General features: G+C 33.5%; 1 protein-coding gene across 1 annotated transcript; it reads left to right on the top strand.

The window, feature by feature from the left end:
• The first annotated feature begins 19 nt into the window (after window positions 1–19).
• On the top strand, window positions 20–22,532 carry LOC121864386. Its single transcript, XM_042363410.1, has 2 exons — window positions 20–442; window positions 21,750–22,532. Exon 2 carries the CDS (start codon window positions 21,755–21,757, stop codon window positions 22,250–22,252), a length of 498 nt encoding a protein of 165 aa, XP_042219344.1. The 5' UTR covers window positions 20–442; window positions 21,750–21,754; the 3' UTR covers window positions 22,253–22,532.
• The last annotated feature ends 7 nt before the right edge of the window (window positions 22,533–22,539 follow it).

Genomic DNA, 22,539 nt, shown 5'->3' with positions numbered 1-22,539 from the left:
TGAAAACAACCCACTAAGTCTTAGTCGGCAGCCCCATTGCCATTTAAGACTAAATAGCAATGATGTATATAATTTAACATAAGTATCCATATTTTATTAATGCTTTTTAACGTTAGTTTGCACAATTGTATAATAGTGCGACCACCTTTGATGGATGAGATATAAAATGATAATTTTCTGTTAAAAGAAAATAAATAATCACACAGCTAGCCTTAAGGTTTGAGAATGAATACGGTGGTAGTTAGTATAAAAATATTCTAAATTTATCGGATTTATTGTTTGTTCCTCTCATATTTTTTGAAAATGAAAAATTTGATCCATTTTTATAATGTATTTTTTTTTATGGAAAAACTGCCAACGCCGCCGAGATTTAATGTGCAAAGTCTCCAATTATAGTACAAAGAAGAAAATAAATATCCACACCACAGCTACAAACATTTCAGTGAGTGTATGAAGAAAATAAATAATCATATAGCTAGCCTTAAGGTTTGAGAATGAATGCGGTGGTGGTAAGTATAAAAATCTTCTAAATTTATCGGATTTATTGTTTGTTCTCCTATTGTTTTTTAAAATGAAAAACTTGAGCAGAGAGAGGTACGGGGGGTACCATTTTTTGGAAAATATTTTCGTCGTAAAATATCTGTACATCTAAATTCTCTAATATAGGCATTATTTCTGATGTGGGATGGGATTTGTAACATAAAAGTATGAATTCATTTCTACACATGATCTTTTATAAACCCTCAATAAATAAAAATAATAAGTTTTGTTATTCCATTTATCAAATGAATGAAACTGAAACAAAAGCTTCTATTGGGACATTATGTCTAAAATCTGATAATACTCCTCCAATAAATATGGGAATCAAACAAAGAAATAAGGAGGAAGATTAAATATATGTATATTTTTATTAAGTACATTTCTCATAAAGCATTTTTTTATGACATATCAGGGTTACTCCTTTGGATAAACACTCCTTCTTCCAAAGCAAAGTATTGTAATAACGATGCAAGACCAATTTGTCATAGTAATATTGCCATAAAAATGGTAGACATTTATATGTGCCGTCGTCCTCTCCTAGGGCGGTCATAATATAATCCTCGTCGTGGCAGTAACTGGTGAATACCAGGAAGGCATGCAAATACCTAATTCTTGCATGCAATTTGTAGAAAAATAAAAAAATACTATTATTAGTCTAATACTCTTATATAGTATTATTATAATAATATAAAAATATAAAATCTTTTTTTACATAATACAAAGTAATAAGAATTACAATTTATTTAAAAAAGCATTTTAGGTATTGCCAAACACTGCCCAAAAAATAAAGGATATTTGTTATTAAAAGTTGGTATAGGGTACATTTTTTATTATTTTTTGCTTTTGGTACATAGTTTAAAAGATACATTGTAATAATAAAAAAATTCAACAGTATACATTCCTCATTAGATTGTATAACTAAGTATATGTACATTTTTATTGTTGTTATTACCAATACTTTTATACATTTCTGTTATGAAAATGAAATAAATAAAAAATACAAATATCCTTCACCTCTTCGCCCATTCCCCCTCTTCTTCCTTCACTACATCAAGAAAATCTACATCCTCAAATTCTTCCTCTTCTTCCTTCACTACAGCATGAAAATCTACATCCTCATATTCCTCCTCCTTTACTACATTAACTCCATAATCAAGTATTTTGCAATGTAGTGGTGGTGGTGGTGGTGGTGGTGGTGGTGGTGGTGATGTTGGGGATATGTGTATTTTTCTATGAACCAGGTTTCCCGGCCAAGAATATTTTTTATTATAAAACTTACATTCCAAAGAGCTGTGACTCTCATCCATCACTGTAGGAAAATCTACATCCTCAAATTCCTCCTCTTCTTCCTTCACTACATCATGAAAATCTACATTCTCAAATTCCTCCTCTTTTATATAAGGAAAATCTACATCCTCCCATTCCTCCTTTACTACATCAACTCCATCATCAGGTATTTTGCAATTGTCGTTATCCTCCTCGTCCTCTGGTAGTGATGGTGGGGATATATGTGTTTTTCTATGTTTAACCAGGGCTTGCGACCAAGAATATTTTTTATTACAAAACCAAAACTCACATTCAAAAGTTTTCTTAGATCTGCCGCCGTGGATCAACAGGTGTTTGTGAAGGCTCCTTGTACTACCTAAAATCTTGCCACATACACTACAGCGAAACTTTTCCTCTTGTGTGTGTATTTTTCTATGTTCAACCAGGTTGTCCGGCCGAGAATATTTTTTATTACAAAACTCACATTCCAAAGTTTTCTTTGATCTAAGATGCAACTGATGATGGCGACTAAGGTTCCTTATATTACTTAAATTCTTTCCACATATATTACAGCGTTTTGTCTCCTGTATGTGTGTTTTTCTGTGTTCATTCAGGTTAGTTTGCCAATAATATTTCTTATTACAAAACTCACATTTAAAAGTTTTCTCTCTTTTCTCGCCGTGGATCAACAGGTGTTCGTGAAGGCTCCTTGTACTACCTAAAATCTTGCCACATACACTACAGCGAAACTTTTCCTCTTGTGTGTGTATTTTTCTATGTACAACCAGGTTTCCCGGCCAAACATATTTCTTATTACAAAACTCACATTTAAAAGTTTTCTCTCTTTTCTCATTATCATAATCACTATGGAGCAGTAACAGGTGTTTACGAAGATATCCTTTACTACTTAAATTCTTGTCACATACGTTACAGCGAAATTTTCCTTCTTGTGTGTTTTTTTTGTGTTCATCCATAATTATGAAGCAGCAACAACAGGTGTCTACTTAAATTCTTTCTCCTTCTGTGTGTGTATATTCAGGACAGGTGTATATTCAGGCCAGTTTCTCCATTAAGTTCTACTTTGCCACACACTTGTCATATAACTTTACAATTCGTCTGTAGCCAGTCTACTAGTCAACAAACAATTTACTCCTCTCTATATATAAACAGATTTCGAGCTATGACGCAACTGGAGGTGGGGAAGGTTGCTGTTACTTATAACTATTTAACTACTTTTCGCCATCACTATGGTAGGAAATCTAAAATAGTGTATTTTGTTTTGTATAGTATGGTAACATTTTTATTGTTGTTGGTTGTACATGAGTTGATACTGTTACACAGTACTTTTATACATACAAGTATAGATTACATTCCTCCTTCATCTCTTCTCTCATTCTCCCTCTTCTTCCTTCACTATACCAGGAAAATCTACATCCGCAAATCCTTCCTCTTCTTCCTTCACTACAGCAGGAAAATCTACATAAACAGATTTCGAGCTATGACGCAACTGGAGGTGGGGAAGGTTGCTGTTACTTATAACTATTTAACTACTTTTCGCCCGCCCGCCACATGAAAACTTTACCTACGGGGGTTTCAAGTTTTTCTTTACTAGTGCGTGTGGGTGGTATTTTTGTTTTATTATTAAAAGTTAGTATATGAGTACATTTTTATTGTTGTTATTACCAATACTTTTATACATTTCTGTTATGAAAATGAAATAAATAAAAAATACAAATATCCTTCACCTCTTCTCCCATTCCCCCTCTTCTTCCTTCACTACATCAAGAAAATCTACATCCTCAAATTCTTCCTCTTCTTCCTTCACTATAGCAGGAAAATCTACATCCTCATATTCCTCCTCCTTTACTACATTAACTCCATAATCAAGTATTTTGCAATGTGGTGGTGGTGGTGGTGGTGGTGGTGGTGGTGGTGTTGGGGATATGTGTATTTTTCTATGAACCAAGTTTCCCGGACAAGAATATTTTTTATTATAAAACTTACATTCCAAAGAGCTGTGACTCTCATCCATCATATGAACCAGATTTCCCAGCCAAGAACATTTTTTATTATAAAACTTACATTCCAAAGAGCTGTGACTCTCATCCATCACTGCAGGGAAATCTACATCCTCAAATTCCTCCTCTTCTTCCTTCACTACATCATGAAAATCTACATTCTCAAATTCCTTCTCTTCTTCCTCCTTCACTATATCAGGAAAATCTACATCCTCCCATTTCTCCTTTACTACATCAACTCCATCATCAGGTAATTTGCAATTGTCGTTATCCTCATCGTCCTCTGGTAGTGATGGTGGGGATATATGTGATTTTAAAAAATCTAAATCCTCCCATTCCTCCTTTACTACATCAACTCCATCATCAGGTATTTTGCACTTGTCGTTATACTCCTCGTCCTCTGGTAGTGATGGTGGTGATGGTGGGGATATATGTGTTGTCTCCTGTATGTGTGTTTTTCTGTGTTCATTCAGGTTAGATTGCCAATAATATTTCTTACTACAAAACTCACATTTAAAAGTTTTCTCTCTTTTCTCATCATCACTATGCGTGTATCTATGACTAGTCAGGCTTCCTGGCCAAAAATACTTTTTATTACAAAACTCACATTCAAAAGTTTTCTCTCTTTTATCACTATGGCTAAACTGGTGATGGCGAAGGCTTTGTTTACTATTTAAATTCTTTCCACATATATTACAGCAAAATGAGGATATCTGCTGATGTTTATAACTGTGTCTATTCAGGTCAGTTTGCCTATAATATTTCTTATTACAAAACTCACATTCAAAAGTTTCCTTTGATTTGCATTTATAAGTTTTCTCTCTTTTCTCATCATCACTATGCGTGTATCTATGGGTCGTCAGGCTTCCCGGCCAAAAATATTTTTTATTACAAAACTCACATTCAAAAGTTTTCTCTCTTTTATCGCTATGGCTAAACTGGTGATGGCGAAGACTTTGTTTACTACTTAAATTCTTTCCACATATATTACAGCAAAATGGGGATATCTGCTGATGTTTATAACTGTGTCTATTCAGGTCAGTTTGCCTATAATATTTCTTATTACAAAACTCACATTTAAAGGTTTTCAAGTTTTCATCACTATGGAGTAGCAACAGGTGTTGACTAAAGTTCCGTGTACTACTTAAAATCTTGTCACATACGTTACAACGAAATTTTTCTTCCTGTGTGTGTGTTTTTCTCAGGGCGGTCATAATATAATCCTCGTCGTAGCAGTAACTGGTGAATACCAGGAAGGAATGCAAATACCTAATTCTTGCATGCAATCTGTAGAAAAATAAAAAAATACTATTATTAGTCTAATACTCTTATATAGTATTATTATAATAATATAAAAATATAAAATCTTTTTTTACATAATACAAAGTAATAAGAATTACAATTTATTTAAAAAAGCATTTTAGGTATTACCAAACACTGCCCAAAAAATAAAGGATATTTGTTATTAAAAGTTGGTATAGGGTACATTTTTTATTATTTTTTGCTTTTGGTACATAGTTTAAAAGATACATTGTAATAATAAAAAAATTCAACAGTATACATTCCTCATTAGATTGTATAACTAAGTATATGTACATTTTTATTGTTGTTATTACCAATACTTTTATACATTTCTGTTATGAAAATGAAATAAATAAAAAATACAAATATCCTTCACCTCTTCGCCCATTCCCCCTCTTCTTCCTTCACTACATCAAGAAAATCTACATCCTCAAATTCTTCCTCTTCTTCCTTCACTACAGCATGAAAATCTACATCCTCATATTCCTCCTCCTTTACTACATTAACTCCATAATCAAGTATTTTGCAATGGTGGTGGTGGTGGTGGTGGTGGTGGTGGTGGTGGTGATGTTGGGGATATGTGTATTTTTCTATGAACCAGGTTTCCCGGCCAAGAATATTTTTTATTATAAAACTTACATTCCAAAGAGCTGTGACTCTCATCCATCACTGTAGGAAAATCTACATCCTCAAATTCCTCCTCTTCTTCCTTCACTACATCATGAAAATCTACATTCTCAAATTCCTTCTCTTCTTCAAATTCTTCCTCTTCTTCCTTTACAGTAGGAAAATCTACATCCTCATATTCCTCCTCCTTTACTACATTAACTCCATAATCAAGTATTTTGCAATGTGGTGGTGGTGGTGGTGGTGGTGGTGGTGGTGTAAATTCCTTCTCTTCTTCCTTCACTATATCAGGAAAATCTACATCCTCCCATTTCTCCTTTACTACATCAACTCCATCATCAGGTAATTTGCAATTGTCGTTATCCTCCTCGTCCTCTGGTAGTGATGGTGGGGATATATGTGTTTTTCTATGTTTAACCAGGGTTTGCGACCAAGAATATTTTTTATTACAAAACTCACATTCAAAAGTTTTCTTAGATCTGCCGCCGTGGATCAACAGGTGTTCATTAAGGCTCCTTGTACTACCTAAAATCTTGCCACATACACTACAGCGAAACTTTTTCTCTTGTGTGTGTATTTTTCTATGTTCAACCAGGTTGTCCGGCCGAGAATATTTTTTATTACACAACTCACATTCAAAAGTTTTCTTTGATCTAAGATGTGTCTCCTGTATATGTGTTTTTCTGTGTTCATTCAGGTTAGATTGCCAATAATATTTCTTATTACAAAACTCACATTTAAAAGCTTTCTCTCTTTTCTCGCCGTGGATCAATAGGTGTTCGTGAAGGCTCCTTGTACTACCTAAAATCTTGCCACATACACTACAGCGAAACTTTTCCTCTTGTGTGTGTATTTTTCTATGTTCAACCAAGTGGTCCGGCCGAGAATATTTTTTATTACAAAACTCACATTCCAAAGTTTTCTTAGATCTGCCGCCGTGGATCAACAGGTGTTCGTTAAGGCTCCTTGTGCTACCTAAAATCTTGCCACATACACTACAGCGAAACTTTTCCTCTTGTGTGTGTATTTTTCTATGTTCAACCAGGTTATCCGGCCGAGAATATTTTTTATTACACAACTCACATTCAAAAGTTTTCTTTGATCTAAGATGTGTCTCCTGTATATGTGTTTTTCTGTGTTCATTCAGGTTAGATTGCCAATAATATTTCTTATTACAAAACTCACATTTAAAAGCTTTCTCTCTTTTCTCGCCGTGGATCAATAGGTGTTCGTGAAGGCTCCTTGTACTACCTAAAATCTTGCCACATACACTACAGCGAAACTTTTCCTCTTGTGTGTGTATTTTTCTATGTTCAACCAGGTGGTCCGGCCGAGAATATTTTTTATTACAAAACTCACATTCCAAAGTTTTCTTAGATCTGCTGTGACACAACTGATGGCGGCAAAGGCTCCTACTACCTAAAATCTTGCCACATATATTACAGCGACATTTTGTCTTCTGTTCCTGTATGTGTGTTTGTCTGTGTTCATTCAGGTTAGATTGCCAATAATATTTCTTATTACAAAACTCACATTTAAAAGTTTTCTCTCTTTTCTCATTATCATAATCACTATGGAGCAGTAACAGGTGTTTACGAAGATATCCTTTACTACTTAAATTCTTGTCACATACGTTACAGCGAAATTTTCCTTCTTGTGTGTTTTTTTTGTGTTCATCCATAATTATGAAGCAGTAACAACAGGTGTCTACTTAAATTCTTTCTCCTTCTGTGTGTGTATATTCAGGACAGGTGTATATTAAGGCAAGTTTCTCCATTAAGTTCTACTTTTACCACACTTGTCTAACTTTACAATTCGTCTGTAGCCAGTCTACTAGTCAACAAACAATTTGCTCCTCTCTATATATAAACAGATTTCGAGCTATGACGCAACTGGAGGTGGGGAAGGTTGCTGTTACTTATAACTATTTAACTACTTTTCGCCCACCCGCCACATGAAAACTTTATTTTCCCATACTTTTATACATTTCTGTTATGAAAATGAAATAAATAAAAAATACAAATATCCTTCACCTCTTCTCCTATTCCCCCTCTTCTTCCTTCACTACATCAAGAAAATCTACATCCTCAAATTCTTCCTCTTCTTCCTTCACTACAGCATGAAAATCTACATTCTCATATTCCTCCTCCTTTACTTTAACTTCATAATCAAGTATTTTGCAATGTGGTGGTGGTGGTGGTGGTGTAAATTCCTTCTCTTCTTCCTTCACTATATCAGGAAAATCTACATCCTCCCATTTCTCCTTTACTACATCAATTCCATCATCAGGTAATTTGCAATTGTCGTTATCCTCCTCGTCATCTGGTAGTGATGGTGGGGATATATGTGTTTTTCTATGTTTAACCAGGGTTTGCGACCAAGAATATTTTTTATTACAAAACTCACATTCCAAAGTTTTCTTAGATCTGCCGCCGTGGATCAACAGGTGTTCGTTAAGGCTCCTTGTGCTACCTAAAATCTTGCCACATACACTACAGCGAAACTTTTCCTCTTGTGTGTGTATTTTTCTATGTTCAACCAGGTTATCCGGCCGAGAATATTTTTTATTACACAACTCACATTCAAAAGTTTTCTTTGATCTAAGATGCAACTGATGATGGCGACTAAGGTTCCTTGTATTACTTAAATTCTTTCCACATATATTACAGCGACATTTTTGCTCCAAGTGTGTTTTTCTGTGTTCATTCAGGTTAGATTGCCGATAATATTTCTTATTACAAAACTCACATTTAAAAGTTTTCTCTCTTTTCTCGCCGTGGATCAATAGGTGTTCGTGAAGGCTCCTTGTACTACCTAAAATCTTGCCACATACACTACAGCGAAACTTTTCCTCTTGTGTGTGTATTTTTCTATGTTCAACCAGGTGGTCCGGCCGAGAATATTTTTTATTACAATACTCACATTCCAAAGTTTTCTTAGATCTGCTGTGACACAACTGATGGCGGCAAAGGCTCCTACTACCTAAAATCTTGCCACATATATTACAGCGACATTTTGTCTTCTGTTCCTGTATGTGTGTTTGTCTGTGTTCATTCAGGTTAGATTGCCAATAATATTTCTTATTACAAAACTCACATTTAAAAGTTTTCTCTCTTTTCTCATTATCATAATCACTATGGAGCAGTAACAGGTGTTTACGAAGATATCCTTTACTACTTAAATTCTTGTCACATACGTTACAGCGAAATTTTCCTTCTTGTGTGTTTTTTTTGTGTTCATCCATAATTATGAAGCAGTAACAACAGGTGTCTACTTAAATTCTTTCTCCTTCTGTGTGTGTATATTCAGGACAGGTGTATATTCAGGCCAGTTTCTCCATTAAGTTCTACTTTGCCACACACTTGTCATATAACTTTACAATTCGTCTGTAGCCAGTCTACTAGTCAACAAACAATTTGCTCCTCTCTATATATAAACAGATTTCGAGCTATGACGCAACTGGAGGTGGGGAAGGTTGCTGTTACTTATAACTATTTAACTACTTTTCGCCATCACTATGGTAGGAAATCTAAAATAGTGTATTTTGTTTTGTATAGTATGGTAACATTTTTATTGTTGTTGGTTGTACATGAGTTGATACTGTTACACAGTACTTTTATACATACAAGTATAGATTACATTCCTCTTCTTCCTTCACTATACCAGGAAAATCTACATCCTCAAATTCTTCCTCTTCTTCCTTCACTACAGCAGGAAAATCTACCTCCCATTCCTCCTTTACTACAACTCCATCATCAGGTATTTTGCACTTGTCGTTATCCTCCTCGTCCTCTGGTAGTGATGGTGGTGATGGTGGGGATATATGTGTTTTTCTATGTTTAGCCAGGTCTTGCGACCACGAATATTTTTTATTACAAAACTCACATTCAAAAGTTTTCTTTGATTTGCTATGACAGAACAGGTGATGGCGGCGAAGGTTACTTATATTACTTAAATTCTTTTCACATATATTACAGCGATATTTTGTCTCCTGTATGTGTGTTTTTCTGTGTTCATTCAGGTTAGATTGCCAATAATATTTCTTATTACAAAACTCACATTTAAAAGTTTTCTCTCTTTTCTCATCATCACTATGCGTGTATCTAGCCTTCTCTCTTTTCTCATCATTACTATGCGTGTATTTATGGCTAGTCAGGCTTCCCGGCCAAAAATACTTTTTATTACAAAACTCACATTCAAAAGTTTTCTCTCTTTTATCGCTATGGATCAACTGGTGATGGCGAAGGCTTCGTTTACTACTTAAATTCTTTCCACATATATTACAGTGAAATGAGGATATCTGCTGATGTTTATAACTGTGTCTATTCAGGTTAGTTTGCCTATAATATTTCTTATTACAAAACTCACATTCAAAAGTTTCCTTTGATTTGTATTTAACATCACTATGCGTGTATCTATGGCTAGTCAGGCTTCCCGGCCAAAAATATTTTTTATTACAAAACTCACATTCAAAAGTTTTCTCTCTTTTATCGCCATGGCTAAATTGGTGATGGCGAAGGCTTTGTTTACTACTTAAATTCTTTCCACATATATTACAAATATGCTGATGTTTATAACTGTGTCTATTCAGGTCAATTTGCCTATAATATTTCTTATTACAAAATTCACATTTAAAGGTTTTCAAGTTTTCATCACTATGGAGTAGCAACAGGTGTTCACTAAAGTTCTGTCTACTACTTAAAATCTTATCACATACGTTACAACGAAATTTTTCTTCCTGTGTGTGTGTTTTTCTCAGGGCTGTCATAATATAATCCTCGTTGTGGCAGTAACTGGTGAATACCAGGAAGGTACTGTAACTGGTGAATACCAGGAAGGCATGCAATACCTAATTCTTGCATCTGTAGAAAAATAAAAAAATGCTATTATTAGTCTAATACTCTTATATAGTATTATTATAATAATAAAAAAATATAAAATTTTTTTTTACATAAACAAAGTAATAAGAATTACGATTCATTTAAAAAAGCATTTTAGGTATTACCAAACACTGCCCCAAAAATAAGAATTCATCCATTAAGGCGGAAAGTGTTGGTCTTATTTCCTTCTTCTCCGCAATCTATAAAAAAACATAAAAATTATACATTATCATCAATTTTAAAAATTATAATTTTAAAACATTATTTTGTGTGGGATAATATTTACTTATTCTGGATTGGTGTCTCTTCCTATTCCTCCTTGGGTTTATTTAATTGGAACAGGTGCACTATAGGTTGTAGTTGTTCATAATATTTCTTATTACAAACTCCCATTTTTAAATTTCCATTGGCGGGCACAACTGATGTTCACGAAGGATTCTTGAACTAAATTTTTCTCACTTAGTTGGATAGGCGGGAGATGAGAGCTCAAGACTATTACTGGTTGTTGAATAGAGAAAGAACACTTATATAGGCAGAAGGCAGCAGGTAACTCCTCCTCCCTCTAGGATATTTGTTATTAAAAGTTGGTATAGGGTACATTTTTTATTGTTTTTTGTTTTTGGTACATAGTTTAAAAGATACATTGTAATAATAAAAAAATTCAACAGTATAGATTCCTCATTAGATTGTATAGCAATTTATATATGTTGTTTATTACTCGGCCAATAATATTTTTTACTACAAAACTCACATATTAACAATTTCTCTTTTTTATCGCTATGGATCAACTGGTAATTAAGAAAGCTTTGTCTACTTAAAATCTTACAACATAAGTTACAACGTAACTTTTCTTCCTGTATGTGTGTTTTTCTGTGTTTAACTAGACTTTTAATACAGAACTCACATTTAAAAATTTTCTCTTTTATCACTATGGATCAACTGGTGATTACGAAGGTTGTGTACTTAAAATCTTGCCACATAAGTTACAGTGTAACTTTGCTTCCTGTGTATGTTTTTTTCTGTTTTTAACCAGACTTTTATCACTATGGATCAACTGGTGATTACGAAGGTTGTGTATACTACTTAAAATCTTGCCGCATACGTTACAGAGAAACTTCTCCCAAAACTTACATTTAAAAGTTTTCTCGTTCTCACTATTAAACAACAGGTGTTCGTTCTCGTTACTTGGTTGTGGAAATGTGTTGTATTGTTTCTTACTGCTTGGTTGTGGGGATGTGTAGTAATGGTGTTTATTTATGTTACAAAACTTACATTCTATTTTCTTTAAGCTTTGACGCAACTGGTGATGGCTAAGGCTACTTTTACTACAACGAAATCTTTTACTACAACGAAATTCTGCCTTTTTTCTTTGATTCAGGTCTTGCAATTCTGCCTTTTTTCTTTGATTGTTCTTCAGAGTTTGTAGTCCATGTCCATGTTGAAACTGGCTTTTTTGGTCGTTGTCGAGATCGAGATAAATCTTCTGTAATACCCTCAATCTCGTCAATTTGTCCATAATCAGCAGCAGTGGAAAAAGAAGGCAGGTAGTTTTTAAACCAGGTATAAAGAAGCCAGGCCCAGGCTACTTATATACCCTCATAATAAATAAATTCAACTAGATCATGGAGGAAGTTTTCTTTGAGGTTTGATTTTTACCTCTGTGCTGTAACTGATATTCACAAAGGCTGCATGTACTATTAAAATTCAGGTCGGTCGGTCACATGTTACAGAGATGCTTGTGGTGCGGAAATCTACATCCTCCCATTCCTCCTTTACTACATCAACTCCAACATCAGGTATTTTGCAATTGTCGTCATCCTCCTCGTTCTCTGGGGATATGTGTGTTTTCTCACATTCAAAAGTTTTCTTAAATCTTCTGTGACGACATAACTCGTAATCCTCTTTGTTCTCTGGGGATATGTGTGTTTTTCTATGTCGAACCAGGCCGGAAAGCCAAGAATATTTTTTATTACAAAACTCACATTCAAGAGTTTTCTTAGATCTGCTATGACATAACTGATGGCGACAAAGGTTCTTTATACTACCTAAAATCTTTCCACATACGTTACAGGGAAACTTTACCTTTTCCTGGGTGTGTATTTCTCTGTGTTTATTCAGGGCAATCAGTCCATAGTATTTCTTCTCGCAAAACTCGCATTTAAAAGTTTTCTCGCCTTCATTGCTATGGATCAACAGGTGTTGGCGACGAAGGTATGTTGTACTACTGAAAATCTTGTCACATACGTTACAGCGAAACTTTTCCTCCTGTGTGTGTATTTTTCTGTGTTTATTCAGGGCAGTCGGTCCATAGTATTTCTTCTCGCAAAATTCACATTTAAAAGTTTTTTCGCCTTCATTGCTATGGATCAACAGGTGTTGGCGACGAAGGTATGTTGTACTACTGAAAATCTTGTCACATACGTTACAGCGACATTTTTCTTCTTGTGTGTTGTGTGTCATCATAATATATAATCCTCGTAATTGCAGTTATTGGTGGTAGAAGGTTATTTCCTGCTAGTCTATTTCTTTCGTCCTATCTGTAAAAAAAAAGATTATTAACTGTGTTATTAAAATGGAGTACATTTTTATTGTACATAGTTTAAACTTATACCAGTACTTTTTATAATAGTAATAGATTCCATTCCTCCTTCACATCAGAAAACCCTTGATACCCTCTAGGCGATTTACATCCTCCCATTCCTCCTTTACCACATCAACTCCAGCATCAGACATCTTGCAATTGTCGTCATCCTCCTCGTCCTCTGGTGGTGGTGGTGGATACCCTCTAGGTAATTTACTTCCAGATAGAACTCTTCTCCCATTCCCCTTCTCTTCCTTCATCCATAATGGAACTCTTCTCACATTCTGTTCCTTCATCCAATAAATCACATTCTTTGATCTTCTGTGACACAACTGGTGGTGGACGCGAAGACACGTTATACTACTTAAAGACTTACATATGTTACAGGGAGATTTTGTCTGTATATGTGTTTTTTTGTGGTTAACCAGGCTTCCCGACCAAGGAAATTTTTTATTACAAAACTCACATTTAAAGTTCTCTCTTGCATATGTGTTCTTCTGTGGCGTTTATTACAAAACTCACATTTAAAAGTTCTCTCTTTTATCCCTCTTTTATCGTTATGTATGTGTCTGTGGCTAGCCAGGTTTCCCGGCCAAAAATATTTTTTATTACAAAACTCACATTTAAAAGTTTTCTCTTTTTTATCGCTATGGATCTGATTTTTGTTTTGGCAAACCAGACCACTAGTCCGTCCAACAAATTTACTCACAACGATTTCTTTGAGCTATGACTCAACTGGTGTTATTAAAAGTTAATATATGGATACATTTTTATTGTGCATTAAACTGATACCAGTACTTTTTATAATAATAATAGATTCCATTCCTCGTTCACATCAGAAAACCCTTGATACCCTCTAGGCGATTTACTTCCAGAGTACATCATGGAACTCCAATCCCCTTCTCTTCCTTCATCCACTACATCAGGAAAATCTACATCCTCCCATTCCTCCTTTACCACATCAACTTCAGCATCAGGAATCTTACAATTGTCGTCATCCTCCTCGTCCTCTGGTGGTGGTGGATACCCTCTAGGTAATTTACTTCCAGAGTAGATCATAGAACTCTTCTCCCATTCCCCTTCTCTTCCTTCATCCATAATGGAACTCTTCTCACATTCCCCTTCTGTTCCTTCATCCACTACATAAGGAAAATCTACATCCTCCCATTCCTCCTTTACCACATCAACTCCAGCATCAGGCATCTTGCAATTGTCGTCTTCCTCGTCCTCTGGTGGTGGTGGTGGTGGTGGGGATGTATGTGTTTTTCTGTGGCTAGCCAGGCTTCCCGGCCAAAAAAATCTTTTATTACAAAACTCACATTCCAAAGTTTTCTTTAACGAAGATGTTTTAGAAAATTTCTTGTCACAAAATTCAAATTCTACAGTTTTCTTTGGGTTGTGATTCAACAGGTGATTTCGAAGGTATCTTGAACAACTTAAATTCTTTCCACATATATTACAACAAAATAGGTTTGGGGTTATCTGCTTGTGTTTATGACTGTGTCTATTCAGGTGAGTTTGTCTATAATATTTCTTATTACAAAACTCACATTTAAAAGTTTTCTCTCTTTTCTCATCACTATGGAGCAGCAACAGATGTTCACGAAGATATGTTTTAGTACTTAAATTTTTATCACATACGTTACAACGAAATTTTCCTTCTGTGTGTTTTTTTTGGTGTTTAAACTGGTGTTTGCGAAGGTATTGTGTACTACTAAAAATCTTGTCACATACGTTACAGCGAAATTTTTCTTCTTGTATGTGTATTTTTCTGTGGTTATTCAGGGCAGTCGGTCTGGAGTATTTCTTCTCACAAAACTCACATTTCAAAGTTCTCTCTCTATGGATAAACAGGTGTTCACTAAGGCTCTGTGTACTACTTAAAATCTTGTCACATACGTTACTGCGAATTTTTTCTTCTTGTGTATGTGTTTTTCTCAGGGCTGTCATAATATAATCCTAGTTGTGGCAGTTACTGGTGAATACCAGGAAGGAATGAACTACCTAATTCTTGCCTGCTAGTCTATTTCTTTCATCCCCCACAATCTGTTAAAAAAAGGAAAAAAATAATATTAATTATAATACTCTTATACAGATATAATTGTTATTTTTTTGGCTTTCCCCAAAAATAAAGGATCTTTTGTTATTAAAAGTTGGTATAGGGTACATTTTTTATTGTTTTTTTTTGTTTTTGACACATAGTTTAAACATTGTAATAAATACAGAACTCACATTTAAAAATTTTCTCTCTTTAGTGGTTACGAAGGTTGTGTATACTACTTCAAATCTTGCCGCATACGTTACAGAAAAACTTCTCAAAAACTCCATTTAAAAGTTTTCTCGCTATTAAATAACAGGTGTTCGTTCTCGTTGCTTTGTTGTGGAAATGTGTGGTGTTTTCTTACTGCTTGATTGTGGGGATGTGTAGTAATGGTGTTAGGTGCGTATACTACTAAAATTCAGGTCGGTCACGTTACAGAGATGCTTGTGATGCGTTTTAATGATATAAAGCTGCAGACTGTCTTCGTTAATAAACTCGTTCACAGTACTCACAAGAAGAATAACGCATACAAAGTGTTGGTCTTATTTCCTCCTCCTCCGCCATCTATAAAAAAAAATTAAAATTATACATTATCTTCAATTTTAAAAATTATAATTTTAAAACATTTTGTGTTACGGAAGATAATATTTACTTATTCTGGATTGGTGTCTTTTCCTATTCCTCCTTGGATTTATTTAATTGGAACGGGAGTACTATAGGTTGTAGTTTAATTTCATCTTCCTCCTCCTCTTCCTTCGTTGGCTTCGTTTGTGGTTTATCCTCAGGTAATTCTACTCTATCATCAAGTAGCTCCCTCGTCACCTCCTCCTCCTCCTCCTCCTCCTCCTCCTCCTCCTTGTTGGTATTCTTCTTCTTGTAATCCTCGTTTTGTAGTGGAAGTGGGATGTGTGTTATTCTGTGTTCAATCAGGCTACTAGGTAAATAAAATTTCTTGTAACAAGACTCACATGTAAACATTTTAAAGATTTCTTTGAGCTTGATAAAATTTTTCCGCCGCCACATTTTTTCTATACTTAAAAAAACTGTTATTCAAATCTTAGTGAACCCTTGTGTCGTCACTTGCTGTTGAATGGAGAGAAAACACTTATATAGGCAACAGGTAACTCCTCTCTCCTCCTTAACTGTGTAGAAAGAATTATATTTTATACTTATAGGATTTTAAGTGATTATTAAAATGATATTTGAATATTTTTTTTCTGATAACCTTATTACATATGATACATATTTTGTATTTACGTTTAGTTTTGTGTTTGTATTTACGTTTGGTTTCGTCAGCAATCAAAGCCATTTTCTTAAAAATGCACCAGCCGGTTAATACATGTTAACACTCACTACGATGAACATACATACAAACTAATTCAAATCTTACACTTTAAAATGCTGTCCTGAACCTATCAGGGCTTTTGGTCTGTCCGTCCATAATATTTCTTATTACAAAACTCACATTTTTAAATTTTCATTGGCGGGCGCAACTGATGTTCACGAAGAATTCTTGACCTAAATTTTTCTCACTTAGTTGGATAAGCGGGCGATGAAAGCTCAAGAATATTACTGGCTGTTGAATGGAGAGAGAATACTTATATAGGCAGCAGGTAACTCCTCCCTCCTCCTTAGCTATGCGGCAAGCATTATATTTTATAGATTTTAAATATTAAAATGGTATTTGAAGACTTTTTTTTGATAACCCATATGATACAGAGTTTGTATTTACGTTTAGTTTCGTGTTTGTATTTGGTTTCGTGAGCAATCAAAGCCGCCATTTTCTTAAAAATAGACCATCCGGTTATATATATATTAATTACACTCACTCACTGTCTTAACGTGCCCGCCCTCCCACCTGATAGAAAAAACTATCCTTCCTTCTTTTATTTATCTCCGGGTATTAAGTCTTCGGTCGGTTGTACAAGTATTATTAAAACAAAATCTTATCTTTCATTTTTATACCCAAAAATGTGAATATACCTCAGTAAATAATAGGACACAGCTATTATGTACTCTTGGTACATAAAATATAAAAAAGTACATAAAACAGGATAAAGGTACATAAAAATGTGTTGTTACAAAATTAACTTGCTATTTTAGATATTATGGGTGAGGATAAGATCCTCGAAAAATACAAATACTATTATTTTTTTTAACAATAATATTTTGTACAATATAAAGTTTTGTTTTAATAATAATATACTACTGTTTTAGCTTCTCTATCTCCTCCTTTTTTTCTCATATTCCTCCTCATCATCTTCCTCCTCCTCTTCCTCCTCATTCTTTATTTGTATTTTCTCCTTTACACTTTTATCCTCCTCCTCCACTTTGTTTATCAGAAGGGAAGACTGGAGATTTTGTGTAGAAGGAAAATTAGTACTAGTTTTCCGACGAAGATGTTGCTTTTTAATGAGACGACGACGACGACTTTCCTCTTGCATTTTCTTAGTGGAACAAAGCTCCATTAAACATTGGTATATATACTTATCCTCAAATAAGAAATTTCTTTTTGGGAAGTTTTATTTGACTTAAAGAATATAATGCTGCATGATTTCTTAAATTAATAATTTTCATAAAATTGGATATATATTGTAAATGAACAGAATTATACAAAACTACAGGAGAATAATGGGCACTAATCAACCTTTTTATTTCATATTGCGTCATTAATCGAGAACCATATCCACAAATATTAAGAGAGTTATTTATTTAAAAAAAAACCTCAACAGTGGCCTCTTTTTGCGGGTTATATATAATATAACTATTATATTTTAAAGGATTTTTTCTAAAAATCCAGCCCATTGGGAAAACTACAGTTTGAAATATAATTCCTTCTTCATTAATGCCCCAATCCCTCTCATTTTTATATATACGAAAACCATTCTCCTCGAGAAATTTAAAAACTTTTATATTGTCTATAACAAAAGTTTTATGTTTTATTAAGAGATTAATATATTTCTTATTTCTTTGCCTTTTTAATATATCTCTTATAGCTCGTTCGATACCGGAGGAAGATCTTATATTTTCTAAACAGATTGAACATTCTTTCCATGATGAAAGTTCATGAGGATGTATTGAATAAAGAGAAGAAAATTCAATAGAAGAAAATTCAAGTTCTCTTTCTAACATAACATCTACTATTCCTTTGTAAATAATTAGTGGTATATTTTGTAAACTGGTAATATTTTTGTAAGTGCTGTTTTTGTTTGAGATAATTGCGGATTTACAAAGTGTTTCTAAGCTAGGTAATAAACTCGTTGTATAAATTTCTTTTTCCTTATTTATAGAATATTCAAGAGGGCTAGAGATTAGAAATGATTTTCCATAAAGACAATTTTCTCTGAACGGATGATAATCAAATACTAATCTCCCTAAATGAATACTTATTTTAGGTGTATATAATGGATCACAAATTATATAATTACTACAATTAAGAGAATTTTCAATGACACTCCATTTTGGCGGAAAAATGAGTTTATAATATGCTATATTAAATATATCTTTAAAGAAAAATTCAACCCCGAATCCATTGGAGTAAAGGTAATCTTTTACCTTTTCATTATTTATAGGAAATAATCTGTTCCTGACCCTTTTTAATGTATTTCTTTTTTCATATTTTTGAAAAATTATTTGAGTCTCATGATTCATCCAATCCTCAAATACTTGTTTTAAATGTAAATAATCATGCCCTGCGGGTTTTAACAATCTAGTTTCTTTAAAGATAAAATTGAAAATATTTTCTCTTTCTGACATTATAAATTTAGGAGGGTGATATATAAATAGCTTAATTTTTTTCTAAACTATATAATATATATAAAAAAAAAAATAAAAGAATTTAATGTTCTACCAGCGTTTCTTTTTTCCCATTGTACACATTTTTCGATCATGGCATGTTTGTTAAAAAAGATGGATTCGTCCCAACCGTTTATAATCAACATAGAAGGAAACATTGGAAGTGGAAAATCAACTTTAATTTCCTATTTAAAGGAAAAACTTTCTCCAACATATTTTGAATTTGTTTGTGAACCTCTTGGAGTTTGGGGAAATCTTTTAAATTTAATGTATGAAGATCCTAAAAAGTGGGCTTCTATTTTTCAATTTATGATTTTAATTTCATTTATGCCAACATATTTTAATATGTATATGAAAAATATTAACAAGAACAAACGTATTATTATAATGGAAAGATCAGTACATAGTGGATTGTGTTTTGTCGACTCATTAAATCGAGAAGAAAAAATATCTGATACAGAAAAGACAATTTACGAACGTGCCTATGAACAACTAAAACCATATTGCCATTCCAACTTAAATATTTATTTGAAATGTCAACCCAAAATTTGTTTTCAACGAATAGTAAAAAGACAAAGAAAGGGCGAACAAAATATATCATTATTATATTTAAATAATTTACACGAATGTCATGAAAATTGGTTATCTTCAAATTCTACTACAGTTGAAATACTAAATCATAATGATAATGTAGATATTGTGGGGATGAAATTGGTTAATATTTTAAAAAAACATCAAGAATATCCAAACATAAATAATATTTTAGCTGATACCAGAAAAATATTTTGTAAATAAAATGTGTAAAACCTTAGAGTTTCAAAGTATCTATAATTTCAGAGTTCTTATTTAAGAATTCTATAATATTTTCTTGTTTCTGGAGATCTTTAAATAGCATTGATAGAGATAAACGTTGTTGATTATCGGCAATATTCTCTTTATTATAAGCTCTAATTATCTGCAGTAACATATTATACCATTTTCTTCTTGTGGGTATATCGGTGGTTGGTGTATTATTGACAGTGACAGTTGTATAAATTTCAGAATAATTTTTTGTATTATTGGAAGTAATATCTTTTACTTGTAGTAAATTACTACACATATTTATAACTGTTACTATACCATAAAATGCGGGATAAATAAGCATATTTTCTCTTGACAGCCTTTTACGTTTATTAGTTTGTTGTCTTTTTATTTTTCTATTAAAAGGTATAACGAAATATTTATTAGAGTAATAAGTCTTTATTTTCTCACTCCCCTTGGTATAGTTAAATGGGTCAGATAAATTATCCTCTACATAAGAACTAGTCGGCATTACATTAATAATTTTTGGTAGAGATGGAGATTGTGATAACGGTGATGATGGTGGTGGTGGTGGTAGTAGTGGTAGTATAGTGCTTCTTGTTTTCATTATTTTATCAGGTATAATTAATGTTGGTGGAAATTGCGAAAAGTCGTCTCTTTTTTGTTTTTTTTGTCTCCTTAAAGGAGTTGGGGGAGGAAGAATAAATGCTTTTTCTGAAGGAATATATAATCCCCCAAAATCAATGAACTTTACCTTCAATGTTGAAGATAAGTTAATGAATACATTATACGGATGTATATCGTAATATGTACCACCAAAACAATCTCGAGCAATTTGTAATTGAATACGAATTAATTCTCTAGCAACTTGATTTAAGAACTGCTTACGTTTATACATAAGAGAATAGGTTTTCACTGCCTTTTTTAAAATGACCCAATCAGGAGGGTGTAAATACTCCATATCTATAAAACTTAAATGTGTGTCATTAGTGAATTTTGTTTTAAACTTTATTTCATTAACACTCAAAGGAACATATGGCGAACTTTTTTCGCTTATTATTTCACCGCTGGGATTATGTAATACTTTGGATATGCTATGATTTTTAATTGCGCGATACAGTTGAACGAATATTTCTTTACATAAAGTAGATGATAGTCGACTAACATTATATAATTCACGTAACTGATCTTTTTCATCGTAGAAATATTTTCTTGCAACTAAATGAGTTCCCCGAAATTGTTTAGTTAGTTCTGAGTTTTTCTTTAAAAATTCAGTTGTCCAGGGATAATAACGCCGGAATTTTTTCCATTTTCTTGGAAGATGCGGATCTAAAATTTCTTTCATAGGAACTGCTACAATCTTTACTTTACCATAGGAACCGGAACCTAAATGTTTAATTTCATTTCCTAAGGAAAAAGAACATTTTTTTCCTTTCTGTTTTTTTATTCGTTCACGAATTAGAGTAGAGTCCGAGGAATCCTTTTTTGCAACAAAACTTATTTCTGGAAGGGAAAATGGTAATGTGTTATTCAGCATATTTGTGGTAGTAGTAGTATTGATATTTTTAGTGCTTATGAGAGTAGTATTCTTAACCATTATATAGTTTATATATTTTTTTTATTTTTTTTATTTTTTTTATAAATTAAAAAGTAATGTATAATTGTTTGCTCCCTCCTTCGTAGTATTATAAAACCTAACCACCAACCCAGTTCCGGTGTAGGTCACACAGTGGCTTTAGTATAAATATGGTCCCATCCCACCACCACTTTACACATAAAAGCCCTGCTCCGTTGTAGTGTGGTGTAATATTGTAGGTATATAATAATATAAGTTTTATTTGTAAATTTTGCTTAAATGTATTATTAAAGTTTGTTTACAGTATAATATAACTTTTCAGGTAACATGGAGAATCAATTAAAGGAAAAGGATGCCATTCAACTGTCCCCTACAGAAATAGCAGCTGACTCTGTTACTACTGTTGAACAGAGCTCTGACACTGGTGGTGATGTTACGTACTCGGACACTGGTGCTACTGCTGCTGCTGCTGCTGAACAGAGCTCTGAGGGTGATTCAGGAACTGGTGATAAGAGCTCTGATACTGGTGGTGCTGTTGCTGCTGCTGAACAGAGCTTTGAGGGTGGTGCCGTTGCTGACTTAGGAACTGCTGAAAAGAATGCTGATATTGGTGGTGCTGTTGCTGACTCGGATATTGGTGTAAATTATTTCACCCTCCCCAACTCTGAATTTTATGACAAAATAATGGAGAAGAGAAAAAAAAGAAAGGTTCTTGCTGAAAATCTACCCCTATGTGGAAATTCTGCTTTTGAACAAATTACTAACGCTACTGGTGTATCTGTACCTGTTGATACAGATGACCGCATTAATGGGTGGCACAATTAGGCCCAATATTTTGAAGAAACTTTGTTACGATATTTAAATTAATAGTTTTGATACAAGTAAATTTAGAATCTGATTAATTTTCACAACAGAACCAATTTTACCCATTACTGTTATAAAATTTCACATTTCTAACTCGGAACTGATAATGATACTGCAGATGATACTACTGCTGAATACAGAGCAGGAATTGGACTGGCAGGAATTTGAACTGGTTCTAATAATACTGCTGCTGAATAGAGCTCTAATACTGGTGCTGTTGCTGACTCAGATATTGGTAGTGGATGACG

The sequence above is a fragment of the Homarus americanus genome, unplaced genomic scaffold, assembly GCF_018991925.1.
Source record: "Homarus americanus isolate GMGI-L3 unplaced genomic scaffold, GMGI_Hamer_2.0 scaffold42069, whole genome shotgun sequence".
NCBI lineage: Eukaryota > Metazoa > Arthropoda > Malacostraca > Decapoda > Nephropidae > Homarus > Homarus americanus.
The sequence above is the reverse complement of the archived record's forward strand: the minus strand, read 5'-3'. Positions and strand labels throughout refer to the sequence as shown.

Coding starts and splice junctions, on each gene's coding strand:
- LOC121864386 (XM_042363410.1), top strand. CDS start 21,755: ATGGAGAATCAATTAAAGGAAAAGGATGCCATTCAACTGTCCCCTACA.